The sequence below is a fragment of the Python bivittatus genome, unplaced genomic scaffold, assembly GCF_059951505.1.
Source record: "Python bivittatus isolate LINGU-HERP-01145 unplaced genomic scaffold, Pbiv_v1 ctg000340_np1212, whole genome shotgun sequence".
Taxonomy (NCBI): domain Eukaryota; kingdom Metazoa; phylum Chordata; class Lepidosauria; order Squamata; family Pythonidae; genus Python; species Python bivittatus.
This window is the reverse complement of record NW_028277056.1, coordinates 18357537-18385329: the sequence shown is the minus strand read 5'-3', so window position 1 is coordinate 18385329 and position 27793 is coordinate 18357537. Positions and strand designations below refer to the sequence as shown.

Sequence of the window (27793 nt, the reverse complement as noted above, 5' to 3'; positions counted from 1 at the left end):
AAAACTATTCACATTTTTGCTACGTCTGTCAAGCTAGATAAAATTAGACCTCCATGTTCTATGGAGGGACTGCAAGTGCATAATCCATATGTTCTACCTTCCTGCATTGCTTTTTGTCAACAAGATCACCTTCTGGCTGTCATCTTTTATCTAGCTATTAAACCAAATTAAGAAACAGAAGGTACAATAACTGGGGAAAGATCCATACAGTATGTAAATCCAGAACCTCATCTTCATTGATAAGCAGCAATCTAACTGAATTAAAAATTGATCACTAATCTGATATTGACATCTTTAGATATATTGAGTCAGAACTAGACTGAGTTGCACTGATTTCAACATAGCTAAATCTGGATCCAATTCATAGATTTTATATCCAAGGGTTTATTGTTCTGTATTGATGTCTTCATGAGAAGTTCTCAAGCAATTATTAAACTGTGCTTGAGCGATCTGCTTATGGATGCTATGATTAATTCTACATAAATCCAGTTGTAAGAAGATTTTACTCTTGTGGCAACTCACTGGGAAGCAGTTTGCATCAAGCAGTGCCAATGCATGGGCAGGGGGTAGGGATGCACAAATCACCCCAAGAATTAAAGGAGAGCCATGCTGGAATAACCTATGGCCCATCTCATTGAGAAATCCATTCCCAAGAGTGTCAGATAAGTCTCTCTGAGAAACTAACAAGCAGAAAATGAGTACAACTGTGCCTCCCTGCCAGTGCTCCCTATCAAATGCACTGTCTCTAGCATTGGAGGTAATTGATAGCAACCTGCCCATTACTTTTTATAAGCCTTATCATATTTTAACTAGACTGACAGCACTCATGTCACCTCAAACACAATCACTTAACTTGTATATCACATGAAGCCATGGTTTGTTTAACAAACCAGAGGTGGCTACATTTGTTAAGATTTATATCCTGACTTTCTTCCTATAAGGAGACCTATAGTGAGTTTCTATGGCTAAATCTGTGCGTTGTACTGTTGAGTTGGTTTCTGAGTTGCAGACTGTCATTATCCTACTAGATAACATCATCAGGGCAGGATCCTGGATCTCCCCAGTCCTATTCAAGCATCTTAAATCCCTTATAAACTTCAGTGACTGTGAATATGCTAAAAAAACCCAACCAAAATCACAGACTAATGTTTGAACTCGACCAAAGTTTTGTTGTGACATTGTTCACATAGTGGGGTGGACTGCTCCCATTAAGCGCAGAGCTGCAGTTAAGTTACTGGTGCAAGACTCCACAGAGGCCTCAGAAAAGGAAGACTGATGATGGTTCTATTTTCACCTATCCCTCACAGATGGAATTTCTGGCAAAGGTAGAACCATATTCCTGAAGCTTCAGTCCTCCCCAAATCAAATGTGCCTCTTATGAAAGAAGTCTGGAGATCTTCTTGCTTCAGGGATGGATGTCCTCTTGCTTCAGGGGCAGCACATAACACTGACTAGCCAAAAGTGTTTGCAAATCTCAAGGAAACCAGGGAAGCCAAATTCCTTCCAAGCACTCCTTGGAAATTCTCAGCATATGGAGTCCTTGGGGTTCTCTGAGCTTGGTTGTTTTCTTGCAGATGTTTCATTACCTAGCATGGTCAGCCATCAACAGGCACATAGAAATAAACAACACTTACACACTATTCAAAAGAGACAATAAAAAGGAAACAAAAAGACCAGAACACCCAGATAAGCAGGGATTAACCCCAGGATTATCCCCAGACAAATACTCAACCAGTAAACACTACCCTAATCAAGGAACTACCAACCCAGACAAACAATCAAGCTGTAAACAACAGCCTAATCTAGGAACTACCAAGAAAAAAACCACACCTCCACCAACACTGACAGGGCAAGCTACTGTATATAAACAGAGAGCGAACCCCACTCAGTATAGTTCAGACAGAGGGAAACAGATTTTTCAGTAGGGCTTCTTGGAAAGACCTAAGTACCCTGCTAACCTGCAGCAATACTTCAGCAGCTTTGCTCCAAACCTTCAGGACCTTTTTATTCAGCTCTAGTCAATCCCCCAAATCTCTCTTCTATTTCTTCTTCATATAGAGACTATAATTCTTCTCTTCCTCTTCTCCTTTGCTCTATCCACCATAGCTTGCAGGCCATAGAGCTTCCAGGACTGCATTTCTATTACCGTATTTATTGGCGTATAACACGCACAGGTGTATAACATGCACCTTAATTTTAAGAAGGAAGTTTGAGTAAAAAACATTTAAATTTAAAATAAATGACTTGGAAGCAAAATAAAGGGAGCTCTGAGTGGTGGTCAAGCGAGCGAAAACTGTACCCATCGCTCATGCAAGCACCTGAGCTCCACAGAGCAGGTGGTGAGCGGCAGGCAAGCAAGCGAAAACTGGCGCTCCCCATCGCTCGTGTCTGAGCTCCGCAGAGCAGGAGGTGAGCAGCGGGTAAGCGAGCGAAAACAGGCACTCCCCATTGCTTGGAGTGCCTGAGCTTCGCAGAGCAGGAGGTGAGCGGTGGGTGCGAGCAATGCTTGCTCGCCTACCACTCACCTCCTGCTCTGCGGAGCTCAGGCGCGAGCGATGCAGAGCGCTGGTTTTCGCTCACTTGCCTGCCACTTACCTCCTGCTCTGCGGAGCTGCCCCGGTTACAGCCCTGGCTCAAATGAAGGCTCCACTCTCCTAGCCCTGCCACTTGAGAATCGGTATATAACACACAGCTAGGATTTCAGCCCCAAATTTTAGGGGGAAAGGTGCGTGTTATACACCGATAAATACAGTAGTTAGAGAGGCCTAGGCTCACTCTTAAAACAATTACTTTATCCCATTGCATATTCAATGCTGAGCAATCAAGCAATGAGAAATCAAGCAAATGACATGTGAAAGGAAACCCTTATGAATCAGTACTTTGTTTTTAATGTGAGACCAAAACATGCATTTGGCTTTCTCAGCCACAAGATGAATGAAAACTTTGCCATATGAGGGATACCTCTCTTTGGTTGATTGTATTTGCGATAATATTCTGCTTAGATTCTGTCTTAATGGTCTATCAGTATAATTCTTGGCTATGCCATTTCTGTGCAGTACAGGCAGTCACCGGGTTAAAAATGCCCAGGTTACAGACGACCCGTAGTTAAAAACAGAGCTTACTATAACAAAATTTGAATTAAATACACAATGGTTGGAGTTAATTATACAATACTACTTATACAGTATTGTACAATAATACTGTTCTGGCTTACATACAAATTTGACTTAAGGACAGACCTTGGGAATGGACTACCTGTATTTGCATGACCACCTCTCCCCCGAAGGTAACTGCCCATCCCACTAGGTGCCCTTCCCTTAAATACTGTCATCTGATGGGATCTTGGAAGTGCACCTTCTCTGTAGCCATCCCAGCCCTTTGGTATAGCCTCCCCAAAATTCAGGGGCCCATTCCCTTTTAGCTTTTCCACAAAGCCATGAAGACCCGGTTCTCCTCCCAAGCATTGGGCTGGGCTGGGATTGAGTCTGGTGCCTAGTGGGAAGGCTTATTCTGTTTTTATTCAATTACTTTTAATTGGTTGTTGTGAACCATCTAGGATCACTGTGTGAGATAGAAGGCTATATAAGTTCTTTAAATGTGCAAACAAACAAACAAACAAATATCTATAGCACATAAGCAGACTTTTTGTCTTTGCTAGCTCTGACTACTCTTTTCCTATGTGTTACACAGGCTAGAACAGCCTTCTCTCCAATGTCTTGGATGTCAACGCCCACCATACCCATGTGGCCAACAGTCTAGAGTGACAGAATCTTGTAACCCAAAGCAGCCAGAAGGCACTATGTAGGAAAAGCTCTGGGCAGCTAATTTCATTTAATGACCTTTGGCAGCTTGTTCAGTCTAGCTCCCTTCAGTTTAATCACCATTAAGCTAAATTCAACTCTAAATTGGTTTTGCCTGAATTCTAACAAAATGGGGGATAAAAAAAAATCACATACAATCAGAAACTACACATTTAGAACAAAGTTTGCTCTGGATTTTGATATAAGGCAAAAATATTTTTGAAGCAGCCCCCCAGATGAAGATATGTGTGTGTGTGTGCATGAATAGGCCAAGTGACAGCAACATCAGGAAGAAGGAGTATGAGAAGCTGGGGAAGTATCAGGGCCTGAAGGAGGAACTAGAGAGCATGTGGAAAGTAAAGGCCAAAAGGGTCCCAGTGAGGTAGAAGCACTCAGGGCTGTGACTCCTAAGCTGGGAGAGTGGCTCCAGCAGATCCCTGGAATAACATCGGAGCTCTGTCCAGAAGAGTGCAGTGCTAGGAACAGCTCAGATAGCTGAGGCAGAGCCCTCAAACTCCCAGGCCTCTGGTAGAGGACCTGAGATTGAGGAAGACACATACCATAGGGGTGAGAGCGGATGGATGGATGGATGGATGTGTGTGTGTGTGTGTGTGTACACACACACACATTAAATCAGGTTAATTAAAATACAATTCCTTATCCAATTTGCAATTCAGCCAATTACTTCTCTCACACAAATGGATTTTAAACCAAGGAGAATTTGAGTTGACTGAAATTGCAAATAGGGCATCTGTTCATAATAAGATTAGCAATTAAAACACTAATAAGAAAGCATAACAGATTCAATATAGGCCATATTTAAAAGCAGATGCCTGAGTCATTGCGAATATCTTTAAAATGAGCAACCATGTACAGTCAGGTCCAGAAATATTGGGACATCGACACAATTCTAACATCTTTGGCTTATACACCACCACAATGGATTTGGAATGAAACAAACACAATGTGCGTTAACTGCAGACTGTCAGCTTTAATTTGAGGGCATGTACATCCAACTCAGGTGAACGGTGTAGGAATTACAACAGTTTGCATATGTGCCTCCCACTTGTGAAGGGACCAAAAGTAATGGGACAGAATAATAATCATACATCAAAATTTTCCTTTTTAATACTTGGTTGCAAATCTGTTGCATTCAATCACAGCCTGAAGCCTGGAACGCATAGACATCACCAGACGCTGGGTTTCATCCCTGGTGATGCTCTGCCAGGCCTCTACTGCAACTGTCTTCAGTTCCTGCTTGTTCTTGGGGCATTTTCCCTTCAGTTTTGTCTTCAGCAAGTGAAATGCATGCTCAATGGGATTCAGGTCAGGTGACTGACTTGGCCACTGCATAACATTCCACTTCTGCCCCTTCAAAACCTCTTTGGTTGCTTTTGGAGTATGCTTTGGGTCATTGTCCATCTGTACTGTGAAGCGCCATCCAATGAGTTCTGCAGCATTTGGCTGAATGTGAGCAGATAATATTGCCCGAAACACTGCAGAATTCATCCTGCTGCTTTTGTCAGCAGTCACATCATCAATAAATACAAGAGAACCAGTTCCATTGGCAGCATACATGCCCACGCCATGACACTACCACCACCATGCTTCACTGATGAGGTGGTATGCTTAGGATCATGAGCAGTTCCTTTCCTTCTCCATACTCTTCTCTTCCCATCACTCTGGTACAAGTTGATCTTGGTCTCATCTGTCCATAGGATGTTGTTCCAGAACTGTGAAGGCTTTTTTAGATGTCGTTTGGCAAACTCTAATCTGGCCTTCCTGTTTTGGAGGCTCACCAATGGTTTACATCTTGTGGTAAACCCTCTGTATTCACTCTGGTGACGTCTTCTTTTGATTGTTGACTTTGACACACATACACCTACCTCCTGGAGAGTGTTCTTGATCTGGCCAACTGTTGTGAAGGGTGTTTTCTTCACCAGGGAATGGATTCTTCGGTCATCCACCACAGTTGTTTTCCGTTGTCTCCCGGGTCTTTTGGTGTTGCTGAGCTCACGGTGCGTTCCTTCTTTTTGAGAATGTTCCAAACAGTTGTTTTGGCCACGCCTAATGTTCTTGCTATCTCTCTGATGGGTTTGTTTTGTTTCTTCAGCCTAATGATGGCTTGCTTCACTGATAGTGACAGCTCTTTGGATCTCATCTTGAGAGTAGACAGCAACAGATTCCAAATGCAAATAGCACACTTGAAATGAACTCTGGGCCTTTTATCTGCACATTGTAATTGGGGTACTGAGGGAATATCACACGCCTGGCCATGGAACAGCTGAGAAGCCAATTGTCCCATTACTTTTGGTCCCTTCACAAGTGGGAGGCACATACGCAAACTGTTGTAATTCCTACACCGTTCACCTGAGTTGGATGTACATACCCTCAAATTAAAGCTGACAGTCTGCAGTTAACGCACATTGTGTTTGTTTCATTCCAAATCCATTGTGGTGGTGTATATAGCCAAAGATGTTAGAATTGTGTCGATGTCCCAATATTTCTGGACCTGACTGTATATGTATCACTCTTTCTCTGAAATCTCCTGGGCAAACAATGCCATCAGAATACATTTAGGCTTTTAAGAACTGTTTTTGTGAGTTTTTTCCAGTGTCATTTTTTCTTTTTTTTAAATGAAATGTGGAAATATGGAGTCTGTGTTTTAATTATTCCGAGTTATGAAAAGGAGCACATGTTCGGCAGAAGAAGAAAAGATGGAAGGAAGAAATAAAAATTAACTGGATTTTTTTTTTGGAAAAAAGATGCGTGCTTAGGCCTGGGAGCAAGGGTGTACTAGGGAGGCTCACAGGAGGTTACAGGAGCCCCACATTAAAATAAAATATTTTGATAACATTTAACACTGTGACCACGAAGGGTGTTGAGATAATGCAGAGGAGCACCAAGGAAGGTCCTATTCAGATGATCACAGTAAACAAGGCAGGTGCCTCAAGAGCTGCAGCTTGATCCTGTACAAGGGATAGCAGGCAGGAGAAGGCTTGAAGAAGAACCCAAGAGAGGGTGGTTTTACACATTGTGACATTGTGGCATTTTTCACTCCCATCTGTCTCAATGAATTTGGTTCCATATGGACAACAGGAAAGAAAAAGTGAGAGATACAGGATGTCCATTTTTGCAAACTATAAAGTGAAGAGTTTTCTTGTGTCCTGCTCCTCAACCACCATCTGCAACTGTTAATGAATTGGCAGAGAATCCCTGGCCGGGGATAGCCAACAGAAGCATTTCTCTTGCCAAAACCTACAAAAAGATCTATTAGCCCTAATGGGACAAAGGTGGAAAGATGCCTAAATGGTACGTCTGCTAGCCAGACTTGAGTCCAGTACAATCTCTGTCGATGTGGTGTTGCTCGTTATATCTTCCTGTATTATGCAGGAAGGCCATGATATGTAAATACAGCTGAAAGCGAGCAGTTGGAAATCAAGAGGCTCCCTTGCCCTATTTCTTTCTCTAGCCTTTTATTGCCTACCCTGGCTAGCAGCAGCTCTTGTCACCCCTTCAAGGTAGATCAGACTAGGAAGCCAATGTCATGTAGGTCGGCACGAGTTTTATTGTAAAGCTATAGTAACAGAATCTTGTACTTCCCCCCTCTCTCCTTTTATCTTTGTGAAAACTGGGGGGGGGGGCTGTCTGAGATGTTTACTCAGGTTACATTCCTGCCCTGGACTCAGTCCCCTTTTATCTGACTGTTGTCTTGGTAGCGGCTGTTCCTCCTGTCTGTCAAGGCCCCTATGCCCTCTACAGCTTTGCAGGGTTTCTGGGAAAAGCCTTACTTACAACTACCGAAGTATTTCTTAAACTGGAGATGCCAAGAATGAGCTTAGAAGCAAATAGCTTTACACTGAAAGGACACGCTGGAGTTCCAGACAAACATAGAAGCAACTCTCATAGATGTCACACAAACTTCTATGAGAGTTGCTGCCTCTGAGGATTACAGTATACAGTATATACATTATACAGTATATAATCCAATGTTTGCTTTAAAAAAGGCAATTTCCTATGTTCCACTGGGCCTGTTATACATTGAGTGTGGGCTTTACTTATAGGTTCCACAAAATGGTTCATCTTGGAAGCTAGCTGTTATTTCTATTTGTCAGCAGAAATATACAGAGAAAGTTTGTTTGTTGTATATTAGAAGTTAGTATGCACTGCATGTTAGATTTACATTCCAACTTTCTTCTCCAAGTAGTGTACACAGTGCTTCCTTTAATGACTTCTCTACCTCCACAACAGGTGAGGTAGATCAGTTAAAAGAGAATGATTAGCATGACTGAAGAGTGAATAGCACACTTCAAGTAATGGAAAATGCATCCCTCAAAACAAGGTCAAGAGCTGTTGTCTCTCATTCCAGAGTATAGGACACAGAACAATGCAGTTAGGAAAGCAGATTCCATCGGAATGGAATCATTATCATCATCATAACAGTAAGATCAGTTTTGAAATAGAATCCATTACCCAGAAAAGGGCGAGGATCCCTTCGTTGGATGTGTTGAAATGGAGGCTAGACAGTCATATATTTGGGTTGCTTTGATTTGATTCCTACATTGAGAAGGAAATTGGACTCAATAGCCTTAAATACCCTCTTCTAGCTCTAACTCCCTACACAGAAATAAAAGAGGACCTATATGACAGATTGTGTATCTCTTAAATAGATATGAATTTCTGCATTTCTTATGGGGGGAGGGAGGAGGAAATAAATGCAGCTCTAGTTAATCCTGTTGATGTCACTTAAATTTCAAACAACTAATATACTTTTCTGGCCAGGTATCTAACTTCATGCAGTTTAAATACTTAATTCCTTAAGGATGCTGGTCTGCCAGCATAATGCAAAATTTACAAACCACAGCCTCTTAAGAATTGGTATTTTGCTAATCAAGGACATTGTAAACCACATCGGTACATTTTAATTTCCAAGGCCAAGGAAAGATTTCTAATGAAGATTAATTAAAGCAGACCCTTCTGTAGAGCCTCGGCACTACTTCTTCCTCACTCAGTGTCAGAACGTTGACTGCACACAGTGGGAATAATGAAAATACATTGTATGAAGTGCTAGTCTCTTTTTCAACAATTTGTGCACTGAAAAAGTTCTGCAGTCAGGTTTATACAATCATGAAAAAGGACCCTGAGATTTATCACGCCTAATGCCCTAGAACAAAAATCAAACAAAATGTGGACAAAGCAATCTTACACTAACCAAGCAAAACACACTCTCTCTCTCTCTCTCTCATACACACACACACACACACACACACACATAGGCATCATTAAATGGCCACACAATAAATTAATAAACTAATTCTATTCTAATTCTAATTCTATTCTCAATCCTACAGAGCTATGCACACTTCAATCCACTGTAAAGCAATGTTAGCTTTCATTCCCTTCCCAATTACACATTATCTTCTTTAAAAAAAAGTCTAATACTGAGGAATAGGGGTACTCTTCTGATCGCGAATTTGTGCCTTCTAGACAGGCCTTTATGGCTTTTATATTATATACTGCTTATTTTTACTTGGTTTAATTAATTATATATTATTAATACATTTTACAGAGTCTAGTTTATCTATTCTTTTTCCTGTAAAATGGTTACCTGTTTGATATTCCACTACCACCTTTATAGTTAGAACTGCCTAGGTTTTAATGTGGCTACTCTGTATTTTGTATATTCTAATTCATTTATTTCTCTTTTGGGCTTAGTTTTGAAGGCAACATAAATAAATCTTGTCATTAAGGGAAAAAAAATATTTTAAATGAACCAGGTTCACATATGGCACTGCATGATGCTTGAAAAAGCACACAATCACTTTTTTGGTTGTTAAAAATGAAGAGACAACCTAAACCATAAGACAACCTACATTCACAATGCAGCAACTAAGTAATCTCCAGCCTTGGTCACCAAAGCATTATCTTTCCATTGTTTCAAGCACTCATCTTCATCTTCCCTTCTTCAGTCTGTTGGAACTTCAGCTGTCAAGGTTGTCTTCATTGTCATCATTCACCACTACACAGTGTACACCCTCCCTCATTTATGGCAAATGAAATTAAAATGTCCTTCAACGCTGATACTGCTCAGCCTTTAAGCCGTTACTAGCTATTTGTATTTTTTCCCTCCTCTTGCCTTCTCTGCTATCACACTCCATTCTGTTTGTTTTTCTACAGAACCCCAAAGCAATGACCAGTTTAAAAGTATGCATGTATCATATCTCGAGGGATCAAGCTGGCTTAAAAAAGCAACTAACCCTGTTAAAACAAAATACTAAGGTCAGTTACGTGCAACAGCAGAAATATGACATATCATAAAAATTAAACCCTGCAGAGAGGAGCAAGTCTTTCAGATAAACCCATTACTTCCTTTCTACCATCATTATGCCTTTTAGTGTTCGACAATATTAAGTTTAGATGGCAAAATTGGATAGCTTAAGGGGGACCTTTTGTTTGTTTTAGGATAGTGCATATTTCTGGGCTAAACATCCTTCCAAAGAACTTAAGAATCAACTGGAGCCTCTAAATAAATTTGAAATACTATGCCCAAATAGAGGACTTCCATCATTTTGCTTTCAATATGTTTCTTCCTAACCAAGTTAATTAAAAATAATTAGGTATATTAAGGTTGATGGCCTAGCAGTAGCTATTTAACCTCCCATACCAGCCTCAGTGCACAGGCAGGAGAGTACTTTTGTAAAAACAACAACAACAACAAAAACCCCCAACATCAATAATTCAAGCATTTAAAAACAGATTAACCTAGGAATCCACGAACAAAAATCAAAAACTCACAGCCAAACTTACAGGTCAACCTCAACAGTCAGGGGTGAATCTAAGTGGGAGCTAGTTATAAAAAAAAAAAGATTGACTTAGCCTTCCTCAACCAGATGCCATCAGTTACCAGTGATAATGTTCCAAAGGGTGGATGCTACTGCAGAAAAGGCTCGTCTTCTGGATCCTGTCAGATGGAACTCTTTAGCAGATGGGACCCATAACGTGCCCCTCCTGCTGGACCTTCTGGGACCGGCATATATCACTCGGGAGAGGCGGTCCCAGTTACATTGACCCATCCTATCCTGTCTGGCAGGAAGGACATGTTAAGGACCCTGTCAGCTAGAGAATTTTGACTGGCAAGGACTAGGAGGAGAGCCTTTTCTGCCATTGCCCCTGCCCTGTGGAACATCTTGCCCCGAGGTGAAATTGGCCCCCACTCTTTTGGCCTTCTGGAAGAGCATCAAGACCTGGCTCTGTCAACTGGAATGGGGACCCAATGGGGGTTCGCAGGCCTGGAGGTGGTTGGTGGCTTGAGGATGCTCTCTCCATCTTTTCGCTTTGTATATTTTTGCAAACATTTTTATCATTTTTTAATCACTTTTTACTTGTAAGCCACCTAGAGTCACTTATACTGAGATGGGCGGTGTATAAATTTGATTAGTAAATAAAATAAATAAATAAATAAAATGCACTTTTAAAAGATTTACATTAACTCCATTTATATTATATGCCTACCCAAAGCACTGCGTCAATTTCTCATTACTGCAACCATACCAAGATTGCTGGACCCAACAGTACTAGACAAATTTCATCCTGTCTCCAACCTGCGCTTTCTAGGGAATGTTGATGAAAAGATGGTTGGGTTGCAACTTCAGAGGATTCTGGAGGAAGTGGATTATCTGGATCCCTTTTAATGAAATTTCAGACCTGTAGTAGTACTGAGGTAGGTTGGTAGTGGTGAATCCAGCCTAGTTGTCCTTGATCTCTCAGCAGCTTTTGATACCTTGATTGTGGTGTCCTTCTGGATTACTCAGGGGGCTGGGAGTTGAGGGTACACTGTTGCACTGCTTTTCTTCCCTTCTCTGGGTTTGATTCCAGTCAGTATTGGTAGGGGAAGAGAGGTCTAATCCTAGCCCCCAATTTTGTGAGGTGGCTCAGGGCTCAACATTCACCTTACTCCTATTTAACATCTACACAAAGCCACTGGGTGTGATGGACTGGAATGGAGGAAGGGGGGTGAAAACGGTGCTCTCGTCTCCAGAGCAATGCTCTAGAGATAAGCGGAGAAAGCTGGCGCATCCCTAAACATTCCAGAAGATAGTAGAGACTTGTGCCTGGGAACTGCTGGTCAGTCTGAGAAGATTTCTGTAAACAGGTGCTGGCAAATAAACCTTGCTGATTGAACCTGCATGGTCTCCAGGAGTTCTTTGGGCTAGGCCTGACACTGGGCAAATTTATTTGTTGTCATGGGGTTAGATATCATTAATACACTGATAATACCCAGTTATATATCTCTATCCCTGGATGACCAAGTGATGCTATCAAATTTTTCTTCAGTGTCTGGAGGCTGGGGTGGGAGAGTGGGGGTGGTGGATTAGAGGGTCTGCCACAATTAGTTTTGAATAGGGCTGCACTGAAAAGTTCTCAGAAGCTGTAACTGATCCAGAATACAGTGGCATGGGCAGTTAGTTGCGAGTGGACCTTGGTACATCCATGCAATGCCACTACTTTATCAACTGCACTGGCTTCCAGTAAGCTTTCAGATGCAATTCAAGGTGCTGGTTGTCACCTACAAAGCCCTCCATGGATTGTTTGTGAGACTCTCTCTCTCCAAGATGCAACAGGGTGGGCATGTTCCAGGCCACTTCTATTAAATAATGTCACCTTAGAACCCAGGAAATATACCTTCTACATTGCTGCATCTGCCCTGTAAAACAATATATCCCTCAAGATCTGGATGGCCCTGACTCTGCCAATTTCTTGCAAAGTGCTGAAGACCTCGTTTTTCTCTCAGGTGTTAGGTGAGACCATTTTAAAGAGTTTAACTGTGTGGATGTGTGAGTAGCCTTGGACATGATGCATCTTTAGTTTTTGTCCAGTGCTTTTAAAGACATGTTAGCCACCCACAGTCCCACTGCAAGATGGGCAGATGTATGGATGTATGGATAAAATCCTCTCCTAATTTTTCTCTCTTTAACTATCACACCACAGTTAACTACAAAATGAGGATAAAACGCTTGCAAGGCTGTATGAGCCTTCGAATATCAAAACAGCTCATCTTATACGAGAGGCTGAAGGCATTTTCAAACAATTTCATCAGTCAAATTGTTAGCATCAGCCTTGAAATCACAATGTTTCCCCCAAATATCCATTAAATGATGAATTCAATTACTGCCTGTAATTAAAAATATCTATTTAGCAAAAGTTATGGTTAGGAATTCAGCCTGAAAAAACTGACACCTTGAAACAGCTGAAATGCATATTCCATTTAGAAGTGAGAACTAAGATGAACAGCCAAGTATGTAAAAGATTAATTGAAGGTAATGAAAAAACTGATCAGATCTTTGTTCCAAATCAACATTCCTTTTCAACAGTGTTGAAGAATTAGAGATATTAAAAATTCAATTTGACTTGCCTGATGAATATTCAGCTCTGCTGCTACTGTCCCCTGTGCCTCTCCCCACCTTCTTAGTTATTTAACATTATGATTGCCTTAAACAAGGAGTATAATAAATGATACTAGATACATGAAAAATTCATTTCACTAAGCTTGTGGAAGGATGCAGCTTAAAGGTGATTTGTTAAATAGCAGATATAAAATAGTGGATTATACACATCTTCCATCCTTTAAGGGATGAGATAGGGAAAAAATGCCACCCATGGTTGAAAAGACTTTTTCTAAAGCTTTCTACAACCAAGACAAACACATCAAATTTTTCCCAACATCATTAGTACAAAGATGTACTTTCTTCATTTTATTACCTATGTGCTAAGGGGGGGAAAATCTTGTTTTTCTTAGTTTGTGTTTGTATTTTTTTCCCATTAAGATTAAATATTATCTTGTTAACTGTGTATGTATAAACTAAATAAGTATTTTTTTAAAAAAAAATGCATGCATCTTACTTCTCTATATTAAAAGCAAGAATGTACAAATGGTGAAAGCAGGGGAGGTGGCCACCTTGGGCCACTATGTAAGGCACAGGGACAGATCTGAGAGCGTCCACAGGAGCAGCAAAAAAGTCAAGATGGAAACTATGACCATTTGACCAAATCTTGCTCCTTTTTATGAGTGTTGCACATGCAACAAGGGGCGGGACTTCAATTATGCCCACTATCATGCCTTTTTTTAAATCTACACAGGAAGTCCTGGGATTTCCCTTGTCACATGCTTCCTGGGGCCCCAATATGAGTCACAGCAGAAGAATGATCTAGAAGGAAGAAGAAAGTATCCTGCTGTGGCTATATCCTTCTCCTGCACTGCTGCTCTATGGCCGGTCATGGTCTCAGCTAGCAGTGGCAGCACTGCCAGCCTCTGAATCATTCAGATCCTCTTGAAGTGGGAAGGAGAGGCCAGACAATGAGGTGAAAGATCCCTGGAGGCTCTGGCAATTTCTCCAATGCTCCTTTGTGTCCAATAACCCACAATCATGGGGAAGCCAAAGTACATACAGCTTTATGTGCAAAATCCCTCTTACCACTAATATCTGTGATATTTGTGTCTATACCTGCTACATAATAAAGCCAATAGAAGCAAATATGTGTAGTAGCTCAGGGTTGAACTGTGAGCTGTAGTTCCTTGATTAGGGGATTGTTTACTGCTGATTGTATGTCTGGTGATAATCTTGGTGTTAATCTCTGCTTATCTGGGTGGTGATTGCTGGTGAGGAGGAAGGAACTACCAGAAGGAAAAACAAAACAAAACCCACACCCCCAGCAACACTGGCAGGGCATGCCACTGGATATAAACAGAGAGCAAACCCCATTCCATTCTAGCACTGAAGATGTTACCTAGCCGGGTAATGAAATGTTTGCAAGAAAACAGCCAAGCTCAGAGAACCCCAAGGACTCCATATAATAAAGCCACAGATCTAAATTAGCAGCCAGGGCTATTCTGCGTTGTCCTGTCCATAGTTGAATAATCTAAACTAATTGGCTGATCTAACTGCAGCAGAATAAAGGTAACTGTTTGATTGTCTTTAACATGTTTAGAATCTGGTAAGAAGGGAAAAAAAGAGAAGAGAAGGGGGGGGAAGCAAATTAAAATGTCAGTGCAACAAATACCTGTGGCTTTTTGGAAGAATCTCTTGTTCATCATCTCCGTATCCATCTGGGTCTGGAAGCGTACTTGGATCAAATTCCTCACCACTGTCACTGTGATCCAGAAAGGCTACAGTGTCCTCTTCAGTCTACATAAAGATTTGCAGAGTTAGATATCTTCACATATTATGATCTCTGTTAGTTCCAAGAAAAATCCATTAAATATCTTTGAGATATACACAGGAAAGAATCTAAACAAAGTCTTCAGAAACTGCCCTTATATTGTTTCAGTCCTGTCTATGTAATCTTTGTTATTTGCATGTTTCTCTGTATATCTGTGTGTGTATGTGTACACACATGCACACATTCCTTGTTCTTGTAATGTCCAGAGCTGGTGATGAGAAACTTGAATGATCAAACAGAGATTAGGACTGCAATAGTTTGAGTAGGTCCATCACTGATTGTGGCATCACGATGCTGCTCATTCACTTAAAAACTACTTGTATGGATGGCTAGGTATCCCCACAGAGGAACCCGAAAAATCTAAAGTCAGAAGGATAATCTACAATGTCTCACATTAAATGACTTTGGCAACTTTCTATGGAGTTAATTACAACATTTAGAACTTGCAGTCTGTATCCAATCTACTTGTCTGGCTTGACTGTTCAAAAATATAGTACAAATGATACTGATCACTATTATTTAATGATACTGATCATTAAAATCAATAATGATACTGTAGATATTATTTACAGGTAGCCCTTGTTTAGCAACCACAATTGGGACCAACAACTTGGATGTTAAGCAAAGCAGTCATTAAGTGAAACTACAACTGTGCTTATGTACTTACTTCAGCTTTCCTTGGCTTCTTCAGACCTGCAAAGGTCGTAAATGTAAGGATTGGTCATAAAGTTACTTTTTCATCACCTTTGTAACTGCGAACTGTCACTAAACAAGGCAGTTGCTAAACGAGGACTACCTGTATTTTTTGCAGGATCAGTTCAAACATACTGCAGTTCCTAGGGCAATTGGAACAACTTCATGAAACCTTCTTATAAAATGTAATCCATCCTCCAATTAAAGAAGGTCAAACTCCTTCCTTTTCATACAGATATCAAAGTTCTTTCTCCAGAGTATGCTACGGTTTACAAAATGCCAATTTTTCATCTGCAAATAGATTATGCTACCAAGCTGCTGATTCATTTGTCTTTTTATTTTAGGAACACCTGACAAATCCTTATACAGTGTAAGGAGTGTAACTTAATTTATGGTAAGCAAGATGAAATACATTTGGTGATTGATGACTTATGTGTAGCTTTCATAAAAATAGAAAACAAGACTTATCTCCAGGAAGATTACATTTGGAGATAATGAAGAAAAGAGTGACCAAAGGGCCAGCTGAGTCTGCAGCTGATGGTGCTCTGGATTCAGTGTTTACAGCTGAAACATCTTAAATTAATTTAGTGAGAAATAATGATATCTGAAGACTTAGCTGTTTTATTGCTCATATCCTCTCTCTGCTGATATCCATCAACAATGTCAACATGTCTCACAGAAGGAAAAGAAGAAAATATTTGGGGGAAAAAGAGAAAAGAATACAAACTAATCTGTTCCAGATTTCTGGGTGGGCTGGTCTTAGGGAATATATCATATCAATATAGGCATCCATTAGACCGCAATGACATCATGACTTGGGTCACATCACTTGCTTCCCCTGCAGATGCCATGCATATTGGTGCTCCAGCAGCTTCCCTGACTTTTCCAGGCATACTTGTGCTGACTCTGATGGTATCATACCCATCCTTTCCATTCTGGGCAGAACTTGGAGAATCCTTCAATTAACATTGCCACTGAATAAAATGTGATGAAAGTCAGACACCAAGTTTGGGGAAAGCTACCATATATCTTATACCCTTCATACCTCATAAATCTCTTCTTCTTTATGCTATCACAACAGTTATGATTTATTAAAAACTGCCTTCTCATCAGTATATCCATGCAATAAATTCATATAACATGGTTATATAAAAGAGCCTTTTTACTGGATGCTCACTATAGGTGGATTGGAGTCAAGCTTAAATACTTTCTGTAAGAGCTGTAAAACTTTTATTTTTGAGCTAGGAGTTATACAGCCAGGCTCCAACAGATGCATAATGTATGTCTGTGGCAAATATTTAATATAGAATTGAACTGTATATCTAAACAAGTTTTATGTATTGTTCAATGTACTACAGGTAGTCCTTGACTTATGAACATTCGTTTAATAACTACTCAGCTTACGACCACTTGTTTAACAACTGACAGTGCTGAAAAAGTGTCTTACAACTGGTCCTCGCACTTACAACCATTGCAGCATCCCCACGGTCATGTGATCAAAAAGGCAGAGATGCGGGGAAGATAGGCGAGGGGGAGTTGGAGGCAGTCCCTTACCTGAGGCTCAAGGCTGGGAGGGACCAAGCCTGGAATGGCTTGGATTGGGGTTGGTCAGGTCCTTGGCTAACGTCTGGTGAAATTTGCTTAATGACAGCAATGTGGAGTGCCAGGATTCCCATTGCTGAGTGATACAGTCACATGACATCTCACTTTACGACCACATCACTTAGTGATGGAAATTCCGGTTCCAATTGTGGTTGTAAGTTGAGGATTCCTCTATTTATATAGGCAATACCTATCTAATGCAGTGTTTCTCAACCTTGACAACTTTATGTTGTGTGGACTTTAACATTCCCCAGCATGTTGGCTGGGGAATTCTGGGAGTTGAAGTCCACACATCTTAAAGTTACCAAGATTGAGAAACACTGATCTAATGGAACAGTGTTCAGACACTTAAAATCATCTTAAGTCCACGTGAAACAGGTAGCTAAATATGCTCTTTTTCCCTTCCCTCCCCAAGAGAGAAAGCATAAACAAAATAATTTAATTGGTGGTACTTCTGGGCACAAAACCATCTAATATTACTGCGCCAGCTAAAGACCAGTGATTTAAATTGTCACTCCTAAACAAGGATAAGTCCATGTACTTTCAGGTTAACTATTATACGTGTTCCAAGAAAATTATGCACTGAGAACACAATGCAGTGGGGAGTGAAACTCTGACTTTTCTTTTAGATTTGATTTTGTAAATGAGCCAGTGAGGTATAGTGGTTAAGAAGCTGGACTAAGACTGCAGAGACCCAGATTCAAGTCCATCCTCAGTCATATAAGCTCACTGAGTAACTCTGGGCCAATCACTCTCTCTCTCAGCCTAGCCTACATCACAAAGAAATACTGGAGAAGGGAGTGTGATGAATGCTCCTGGAGGAAAGGCAGGATATAAATTTAGCAAATAAATAAAATTGACCTCATTCTACCTAGGACCATACGATTTATATACTTAGGAGAGAATAATAGTATTTCCAAGAATGACAGCATAATATGAAGGCTTGTTTTCTGGTGGCAAGTATGATTTTACAAATAAATCTAAGTGAAATGTCTTCAATCTTTCCAGCTGTTTTATTAAATCCTAGATACATCCTACCATACCTACACTATACTACTTAAGAATGTGCCCTTATTGCCACCTAACAAGCATCTCTGTTCAGTGAAAACAAAATTTCTCTTCTAAAAAAGAAAGAGAAAAAAGAAAAAGATTTAAGGAAAGCCTAAAAATATTAGCCATACAGGAGATGTGTTTGGCCGACACTTTCTCAGTGTCTGTAAAGATGTCTCTCTTCCACCAGGCTTTTGTTAATCAATTTAAGTATTAATTTAAATGTGCACTTTAATGTTTTTCATGGAAAAATCTATCTATGTGGTCACTAAGAGTTGATAATGACTTGGTGGCACATAATTAATCAATTTAACAACTTAGATTTTTAAACTCACTGCAAGCCATACAAATCAAATAAATAAATAAAGAACATAACTAAAGAACAACTCTAGAAGAGCAAAATTAAAATAAAAGTCTACCTCCAACATCTGATTTTGTTATTAATTGGTTGGAGAATTCTGGGAGTTGAAGTCCAGACATGTTAAAGTTGCCAAGTTTGAAAAACACTGGTGTAGAGCTTCAGTAACAGATGAAAATAGAGGAACTTAATGCAAGTGTCAGGGTTTATTTTTCCCAATAGAAAGTAAGTTGGGAATTAATCACATTTTAACTACAGCATGTTCATATCATCTTAGGCACATGCACAAGAAAGGTATATGTGGGTAGGTGCAGGGTTGTCATAAAAGAAGATGCCAAAAATGGAACTAAATGACAGCTGGCTTTCTTGAGTGTGGGATGAAATGATCATGAGAAAATTAAACTATATAAAGTCAGCAAATGTTACACAAGTAAAAAAACTTGTTCTTCCAGTAATGGCAAACATTCAAAATATTTACAACAGGAGAAGCCTACTTGCTTCCAAAAATTCTAGTGGGTAGAATAGTAAATATCCATTCAGAGTCCTATTTATTCTAAAATTCAGTACAATGTTTGAGTATCTTAGAAGCAGGGGATGGATCGTTTCAATTCCAAAAATCAGGTTTCTGGTAGCACTTTTTCCAACTAACAAATTTTATTAACAGGCATCAGCATGAGTTGCAGCTCATTTCATCAGGTGCATGGAGTAGTTGGACTGATGTAGAATTTAAATTGGGATATGGTTGGGGGGGGTATGGTGGGGGGAGAGGAAGGAGAGGATAGGTTCCATAATGTGCCAGGTTTGTATATGTTCATTGATAAATGTACCCTGTCTATATTCATCTGTGAATCTCTTTTTAAAATTTCATGAAAATTCATTATTATTCTGGAGGAAAGATACATTCACAAAGCATGGATATCTTCAATGTACTTCTCTCAAGTTTACCTTTCTAAAATACACATTTCAGTATATTTTGTAAGCTTTGAAATGCAGGACAAAACTCAGAAGTATAAATCTTACAGGTAACTGAATTGTAATCTAAGCATTAATTAGGTAGTGCCTGGAAGCCAAGCCCTGTGAGGAATGGCTGAAAGGAGCTCGACGTGTTTAGACAGCAGAAGAAAAGACTGAGGAGAGAGATGATACAGTTCTAAAAGACTGAAACATGCAAGAGGGATAGGTTTGTTCTCTATTGAAAGTGAGAGCAGACAGGACTATTCTATGGAAATTAAAAGATGGGAGAATCAAGGTGAAATCTTGTAAGGTTTTGAGCCGTTAAGTGGCGGAACAATATCGCTAGAACAATGGTGGCTCCCCTTCACTGGAGGTTTTCACAACTTTTGGGATGGCTTAGTCAAATCTGGAACTGAACAAAGAATAGGACTACATGTCGTATAGATCCCTCCCACTTCATACATTCTATGATTCTGTGTGTGTGTTTTTTAATGTTTTTCTAAGATTCTGTGTGTTTTTTTTTAATGTTGCATTTTTTAAAAAGAGGTTCCTAAGTGCCATCTAGTGGCATCATGGGCACCAAAGCATCGGCGGGATTCGGTTGCTGACCTCCAAACTTCATAAAGACGCAGATCTGCACAATGATCTGAATTATTTTTCAGTCTTGACTTTTTCTAACACATTAAAAATGTGCTACATTTATATTTCAAGAATTTGCATCTCTCCCTTTCCTAGATAATCATTCTGCCCAATTATTCTGATTCCCTTTCTATTCCCCAGCCTTTTTCAACCTTGCATTTGTTTGCATATGAAAGAGCAAAACCAATTTCCTTTTGTCAAAGAATATTTTATTTGGTGCCAATGTTTCTAAATTGCAGACTGTAGCTTTTGGAAATAAATGAGAATTGAAATGGAATAGCTTCCCTGCATTTTAAGGACAGCTAAGTAAGCTTAAATAAGGCCTGAATTCAGGCTTAAAAAAATAATAAATCTCTGGTACAATAATTCTAATGCCTGGATAAAATTGAGAAAATATTTTAAAGAAGGTATTTCCAAGCTGTGATATTATAATAATCTGAATTATTCAAAATGATACACTTAAGAATAAATAACTTTTTTATTTAATCAGTTTTAAATTACATTTCTAAGCACTGAAGAAGCCAAAAATAGTAGCAGTAAATTAAATTACCCTTACATAGGCTGCACCAAAGCTCTTATGCAAAAATAGTGTTAATGACACTACTGAAACAGTACAATTAATATATGACAAATGATTTCTCAAATGTACACATATTGCATATATAATTTATTTATTCTACTTGTATACCGCTGAATCAACAGACCCACAGAGACATACAGGACAATAATATATTTAGGCATTTATGTATTCTGTGATTCTATGACTAAAAAGCAAAAACATCCAGCATTGCCATAAAACTCCAAGTTATCTTTTTAAAAAAAGGAAACTTAAAGTGCTTAAAATGATGATCAATCTGGAAATACATGAAAGTTGCCGGCCAGAAATGGCTGACGCTTCGGCGGTTCGAGTCCAGCCTTCGCGCTAAACAGGGTGAGCTGCTGTTTCCTCCCCAGTTCCTGTCAACCCAACAGGTCGAAAACTCACGTGAGTAGATAAATGGGGACTCTCACTCCGGTGGGAGGAAAAATGCTGGGGGTGCTTGCACGGGAGTCGGGAGCAGTTGCCGGTAAGCGCGAAAAACCCCGTGCGCCCGAAAAGGGCGCGAAGCAATGGAAACCCCGCCTCCTGCGCCCGCCAGCTGGGCTCTGCTCTAGGAAGGAGGCTCTGGCAAACCACTTCCGAAACAATTGCCTTGAAAACTGCAAGGACTCGTCCAAGCAGTCACTGCAGGGTCAGTAATGACTGAGCGCAGACAAAAAAAAAAAAAAGAGAATATTTTTACCACCACTATTAGTAGCAACATAACCTTAGCAAATATCGCACAGCCCAGCTACTCCTGAAAGGCATTTGTTGTCCATTTTAAACAACAATATTTTGCAATTTTCAGAATTCACCTGGACACCCAGTATACAATTATTACTACATGTTCTCTCCATTATACAACACTAGTAGCTTATAATGAAGCACCTTACCACAAAAGACACAGAATTTATTTATTCATTATTTAATGAATCAGTAAATGAAGCCTCATTTCCAGAGACTCTGAGCAGCACAGAAGATACACCGACTAGAGTTAAAATGAAAGTACAACAACAAATAATCAACTGATGTGCCACTATTCGGGAATAACGTAATTCAATCATCCCAAAATGCCTTTTAGAAGAATCAAGTTTTTATCACTCTACTAAGGTATCATAGGGAGGGGATGATCTGAATATCCAGAGGTGGGCTGTTCCAAAGGAGAGGAGCCATTACTGACAAGGCTCGACTATGTGGTCCCTGCATATGGCATTTCCTCAATAGTGGGACACTCTATTGCAAGCCTTCCCTCATAAAGCTTCCTGGACACATAGAAGTTATCCAAGAGGTACCCAAGTCCAGAGCCATGTACAGGTTTAAAGGTGATGACTAGCCTTTAAATTGCACCAGGGAGCCAATTTCCCAACACAACTTCCTGATGAGGGAAGAGCAAAATTTTAAAGAAGGCCGCACATTGTCCTGCAATGAAATGAATATTCATCTTTATGCACTTGAATGTAAGAAACGAGCGACAATGGGTAAAGCGCCTTCTTCATCAATCTCTTTTTAATTTGGTAACTCTGAGACTAGGAATTTTAAAAGGAGAGATCACAAACCAGTTATTTGATTTTGGTAAATTAAAAAGTGCCATATACATCTACAATGTATACAATTTGTAGAATGCAGTGGAGCTGGATGGTTTTTATATCAGCATAACTAGATTTGATTTAATCACATACTAACTGCGATGGAATGTATCTATGAAGGGAAGGGTAATGTAAATCTCAAAGCTGAGCCTGGTTCCATGAGCCCAGTAGTACTTTGAATTGTGGGCTATATAAACAATAAATTCAAAGTATGACTCAAGATATTCGTTAAGGATTAAGTAGAAGGAAAATGTCACATTCAGAGAGTTTGTAATGATATGATTTCTGCAGGTCTCTTAATAATACACCACATCACCCTCCCTTCGTAGATACATTCCATCACACTAACAGATAATCCAATTATTTTTGCCAGGACTTCTGGTTTATCACTTATCTGGGGCCAAAGGTACCTGAAAACCTCTCTCTCATATATATAATTTGTCCATAATTTGCAATACCATCAGGAACATCCTACCTCCTACAAACACACAGATGGGGAGTAACTGAAGGCCTTTCAGGAGCAATACCCAATAATGAACTATTGCCCAAGAGGAGAGGGATACAGGTCCTTCCATGCTCTGCTTTAGGCAGGGCAGTTCTTAAGTCTGTTTGTTTGCTTGCATGGTCTCTAATTTTAATGCCTCTCTTGAATCTTGCAAAATAGTTTATGATCCTGTATTTCTTTGTTTTCTCCAGGGGCATCCATAAAGTATTGTGGGGGGGGGGGGGGAGAATCAAAAGAGTAAAGATGGCAGGACAATCAAAGCCCCATCCCTTTATTTACAGGCATGGCATCTAAGTTCACCTTCCAAACTCACCTTGGTGCGTGCACCAAAAGATGGAAAGGGGAAGTATCATCCTAGTTTAGTGTTAAAGGCTAAACTAGGTTACTTTATTGTCTGACACTGAAAAACAACACAAGGTTTCTTCTCAACATAGCTACTCTCAGTGTAAAGCATCTAAAGCAGGGTTTTTCAAACTTGGCAACTTTAAGATGTGTGGACTTCAACTCCCAGAATTCCCCAGCCACTATGCTGCCTGAAGAATTCTAGGAGTTGAAGTCCACACATCTTAACGTTGCCAAGTTTGGAAAACAGTGATCTAAAAGTCAGTGCTACAGTCCTTGAACTAAGGCTCCTGACAGTATATACCAACTTCTAATGCTACAAATCCTATATAATTGGCACATAAAGTAGTATTGAAATGCTGTAATCAACAGATCCTCTACGAACATCACTAAACAAATAAGTCTACAGACATCTCTCTGACATAAAGACCAGAAAAAAGAAGGTTTGCAGAGATAATTGTGGTTTGAAATCTTAACATTTTTCTTTGCACAGTTAGACTTTATAACATTACAATGGAGGGAAAAGGTCCCTGTAGAGTTATGTCAAATATAACTTCTGGGAAAGCAGCCAAGCACATCCCTCAGCAAAGTAATCTTGCTGCAACTTACAATTTTGCTTTAATTGCATTGTAATGCTAGATGCAACAGTCAGATGGCAGGCCATTTTAACTTCGCATCCAAGCAACTGTTTATTGCAAACTGCATATGGAACAATTGTCCTAATTTCAAATAATTATTCAGCATGAAAGCAAAGCCCTTACGGTGACACACAGTCTCAAAATATTAATCTATGGCAAGCTATGTATATTTTAGAATTAGTTTTCAATTTCTGCAAACATGAAGCAAATCCGACGACATACAATTGAAGGACTGAATTTGCTTTATCAAGTAAAAAGTAACTTACAGAGAGGAAAACCCTCTTTTAAAAACCTGGCATTTTAAGTCCAGGGGTCAAACCCGGAGAGTATTAGGCAACTGTTTTAAAAAGAGTATGGCCCAGAAGACATTAGGAGATGGGTGATAGACCACCACCTTGAATTTCCACAAGCAAACATGATAAATACACTTTGTAAATGAATGAATAAGTGGAATGGAGGCTCTCTGATTGATGTATCTGCACCAAATTATTTTTCTGTATTAAACTGACTGATATATGAAGCACTCGATAAATGAAAGCTGTGCATAACCCTCAGTTAATCCAAACTGACAATTGCAGAAAATTTCCCTGAATTGTTTTTCAGGACTTGAAAACTTTAGGTTAAACCTGATTCATGGCAAGCCCATGCTATTCTCTGGGCAGAAACCTCTCAGGATATCCAGGCCCAAGTATCTTTGCTGAACAGAGAAAGAGGTAGAGCAATAAAATCACTCTTTTCTCTGTAAACCCCTCTTGTAAATGTACAGGTGGGGCCAGCTAGGTCCTACATTTTGTATCTCCTAACAGCTCTATTGAGCACGGTGTTTTCTCAGTTTAACAATGGTGAACAAAACCTTCAGGCTAAATGAGGCAACTCAAGTATATTCAGACCACGACAAGAGCCATTTGTCATTCCTAGGCAATCTGCTGGGCTGAGAAGAGAAGGAGGGCAAGAAAGGCGATGGAGGCAGGAGAAAGACAGGAAACAGAAAGGAAGGGGAAGAGAATCATCGCCAGTGGTTTCACACTCCACTTATTTCTGTTTTGCACTCGCCAAAGGAACTGTATATCTCGTACTTGTTTATTTATTTATATTTTGAATTTAGACACCGCCCATCTCACGAGGAAGTGACATACAATGGAAACACCTTTGCCTGTAATAGCTAGAATCTGTTTTGTATTTTAATGGAGGCAAGTGCTTATTATTTGCTTGTCCTTTATTTATTTGTTTACTCTATTTTTTTTTATTTTTATTTTTTTACCGACCATTCTTGAGAGATTGCTTTATTTGGACATCAAGGAAATCTACACAGTCAGCATCAGCTCCAGCATCGCTCCAGTGTGCCAAGTCCCTAACAACTGTTCACAACCAATAACACTAGATTCTTACAAAGTCAGATTATTTAGGTTTACTGAAAGGAAAAGCTGTTAGTTTCTGAATCCCAGAATTTGGACATGTGTACATTTGTACCCCATTTGTAATTTAATATGTTAAAGAGGGGGCTTTTGTGATCCTTCTGACCCTCCTGATCCTTTTGCTAACTACAGGGGAGATGCTTCTACTTCCCAGCCTAATAAAGAAGGAATATGTGTTTGATTATGTAATTATATCTATTTTATTCCATTTACATGGTCACCCATTCACAAGCAGATGGTTCCATCTCTAAAATGTTTTGCAAACCAAGATTCTCCCCACCAGTTTCAAAGTATTCCATTACGCTGATTTTTCTAACAGTCCAGTGTAACAGTTCAATGTTACAGTAAGTTCAAGCTGAAGGTATTTAATTTATGGATACAGTGGAAATATAAATGAAGACTCTTTCAATTAGAAGGTAGGTGCTGGCTGCAGAGAAAGATGAGATGATGAAATTATGGGTAGATAGAAATAAATGTTTTAAAATGATGAAAACAAAACAGTGTTTCAGAAACAGCTGGCTGTGCAACTGCAAAATGACCGCATAGTAGTGGAGTATTTGGCTGGTACCAGTGAGACCCAGGTTCAAATTTACTCTCAGCCACAGAAACTCACTGGATATCTTTGGGCTAGTCACTGTCTCTCAGCCCAACCTACTTCAGAATAATGTTGCTGTGGGGAAAAATAGGAGGAGGGAGCATCTTGTACACTTCCTTGAGTTCCTGAACAAAAGTCTAAATAAAAATAAATAAATACATCTAACAAATAAAAACTTCCTGATGGTAGGGACAGTTCATCAGTAGAGAACGAGTTACAAAGAGAGATGCTTTAAAATGGATTCTGCATTGAGTAGGGAGATCATTGGCCACTTCGAAATCTATGACCCTTTTGCAACTACATCTGGTATCTGATAAGATCCAGTTTGCATGTCTGGAGGTTCTCTAAGAATATGAATTTCTAGTTATTTTCTTTCCTGATGCTTAACCATCTTGCCTGATGAACAATATTAAGAAACTCTCATCCTTGCAACTATTATGGAACTTCAGTTAGCCTCCTCAAAAATATGACCTCTGCAAGTTAAGGCCAACACAACTACTATAACCTTTTTAAGAAAATAAAAATAAAAAAAATAAGTACCTGATTAAATTCTTTGGGGGACACTCTTCTACAAGTGGAACATTATAGCTGTAAAGGCACCTACCACCTCAGAAAGGTATCAGAAGATAATCTCAAAATGCAACTCAAACTTGCAACATGCTTAAATGTGAAGCATCTTGTCGCATTATCTGTATTTTTTTTCCTCCACGAACAGCAATTTCAAAGCTGTTTTCCTCTATTTCAACAGCAAATACTGCACATTTTCAAAATCTTTCTGAACCGTTTTTATTCTTAATTAGATAGGCTGACTCAGTTTTTACTGGATGGTTAAAAAAAAGCAAAAAATCCCACGATGCAGTCATCAGCTAAGCAGCAACAATGTCTGGCAAGCAGCCAACATTTGGATTTCAATATGAATGGAGCTTTATGATTCAATCACACTGGCTAATTGCTTTATTTTATTTTTAGACCTTAACGATTAGGCAAGATTAGGTATTATACCTTTTATGAACCACAGTGGAGAGTTACAACAGCAAACATGCTGATGCCCATAACTTTCCCTGGGGTAAGGCAAGACATGTGAAAACCTGAGATGGAGGAGGTTCTTTTTCCTACCTCCCAACCCCTTGCCAGACATTAGAAAGTCAAACAGAATGGGAAAAAAGAGAACAAACTTCCAAAACACAAGCTCTTTTTGATTTGTGTAAGAGAACCAACAAAATATTTCCAACAGAACCTTGCCAAACAATAATCTCTACAACGGTGGCACTGTCTACCTATGGAAGGTGTGGAAGGTTTTAAGAAGCAACTTCACAGACATCTCCAGAGGATGGTTTCCCTGCACATTGCAGAGGGATGGACTAGATGTTCCCGTCCATTATCCTCTGATTCTTTATTTGAAAGCAGCCCACTGTGAAGGGGAACAACCACAGCAGCAGCAGCAACCATCCTTCCTCATGTGGAAAACCACCACTTCAGGGAACAGATTCAATCTAGTCTTCTGCCCAAAATGCTAGTTTTACTTTCTGAAAGAAGCCCTCTCTTTTTTAACTAAGGAAGTATTTAAACATGAAGACACCATCTTACAGCATGATAGCACTAGAGAAAAAATTTAATTATTCACCCTTGTTAAATACTTACCAGAAAAGGTGAATACTAACTTTAGAGAAGATGCAACTGGTTAAATATTTTATCAGTCTATACTAGAACTCATTTGTCTTTGAACTCCTCTAAGATGATAATCATAAAGATAATGATAATAATTATATCACATTATCCACCTAAAGGCATACTATTTACTATAGGATATTTAAAATAT

General features: G+C 39.6%; 1 protein-coding gene across 1 annotated transcript in view; it reads right to left on the bottom strand.

Annotated features, from left to right (window-relative positions):
• DDX10 (DEAD-box helicase 10) overlaps positions 1 to 27793 on the bottom strand; it is a 163829-nt gene that overhangs the window by 2197 nt on the left and 133839 nt on the right. Inside the window, exon 17 of the mRNA XM_088140641.1 lies at positions 14859 to 14983. Within this exon, the coding sequence (XP_087996767.1) occupies positions 14859 to 14983 (125 nt within the window). The remainder of the gene's footprint in view (positions 1 to 14858; positions 14984 to 27793) is intronic.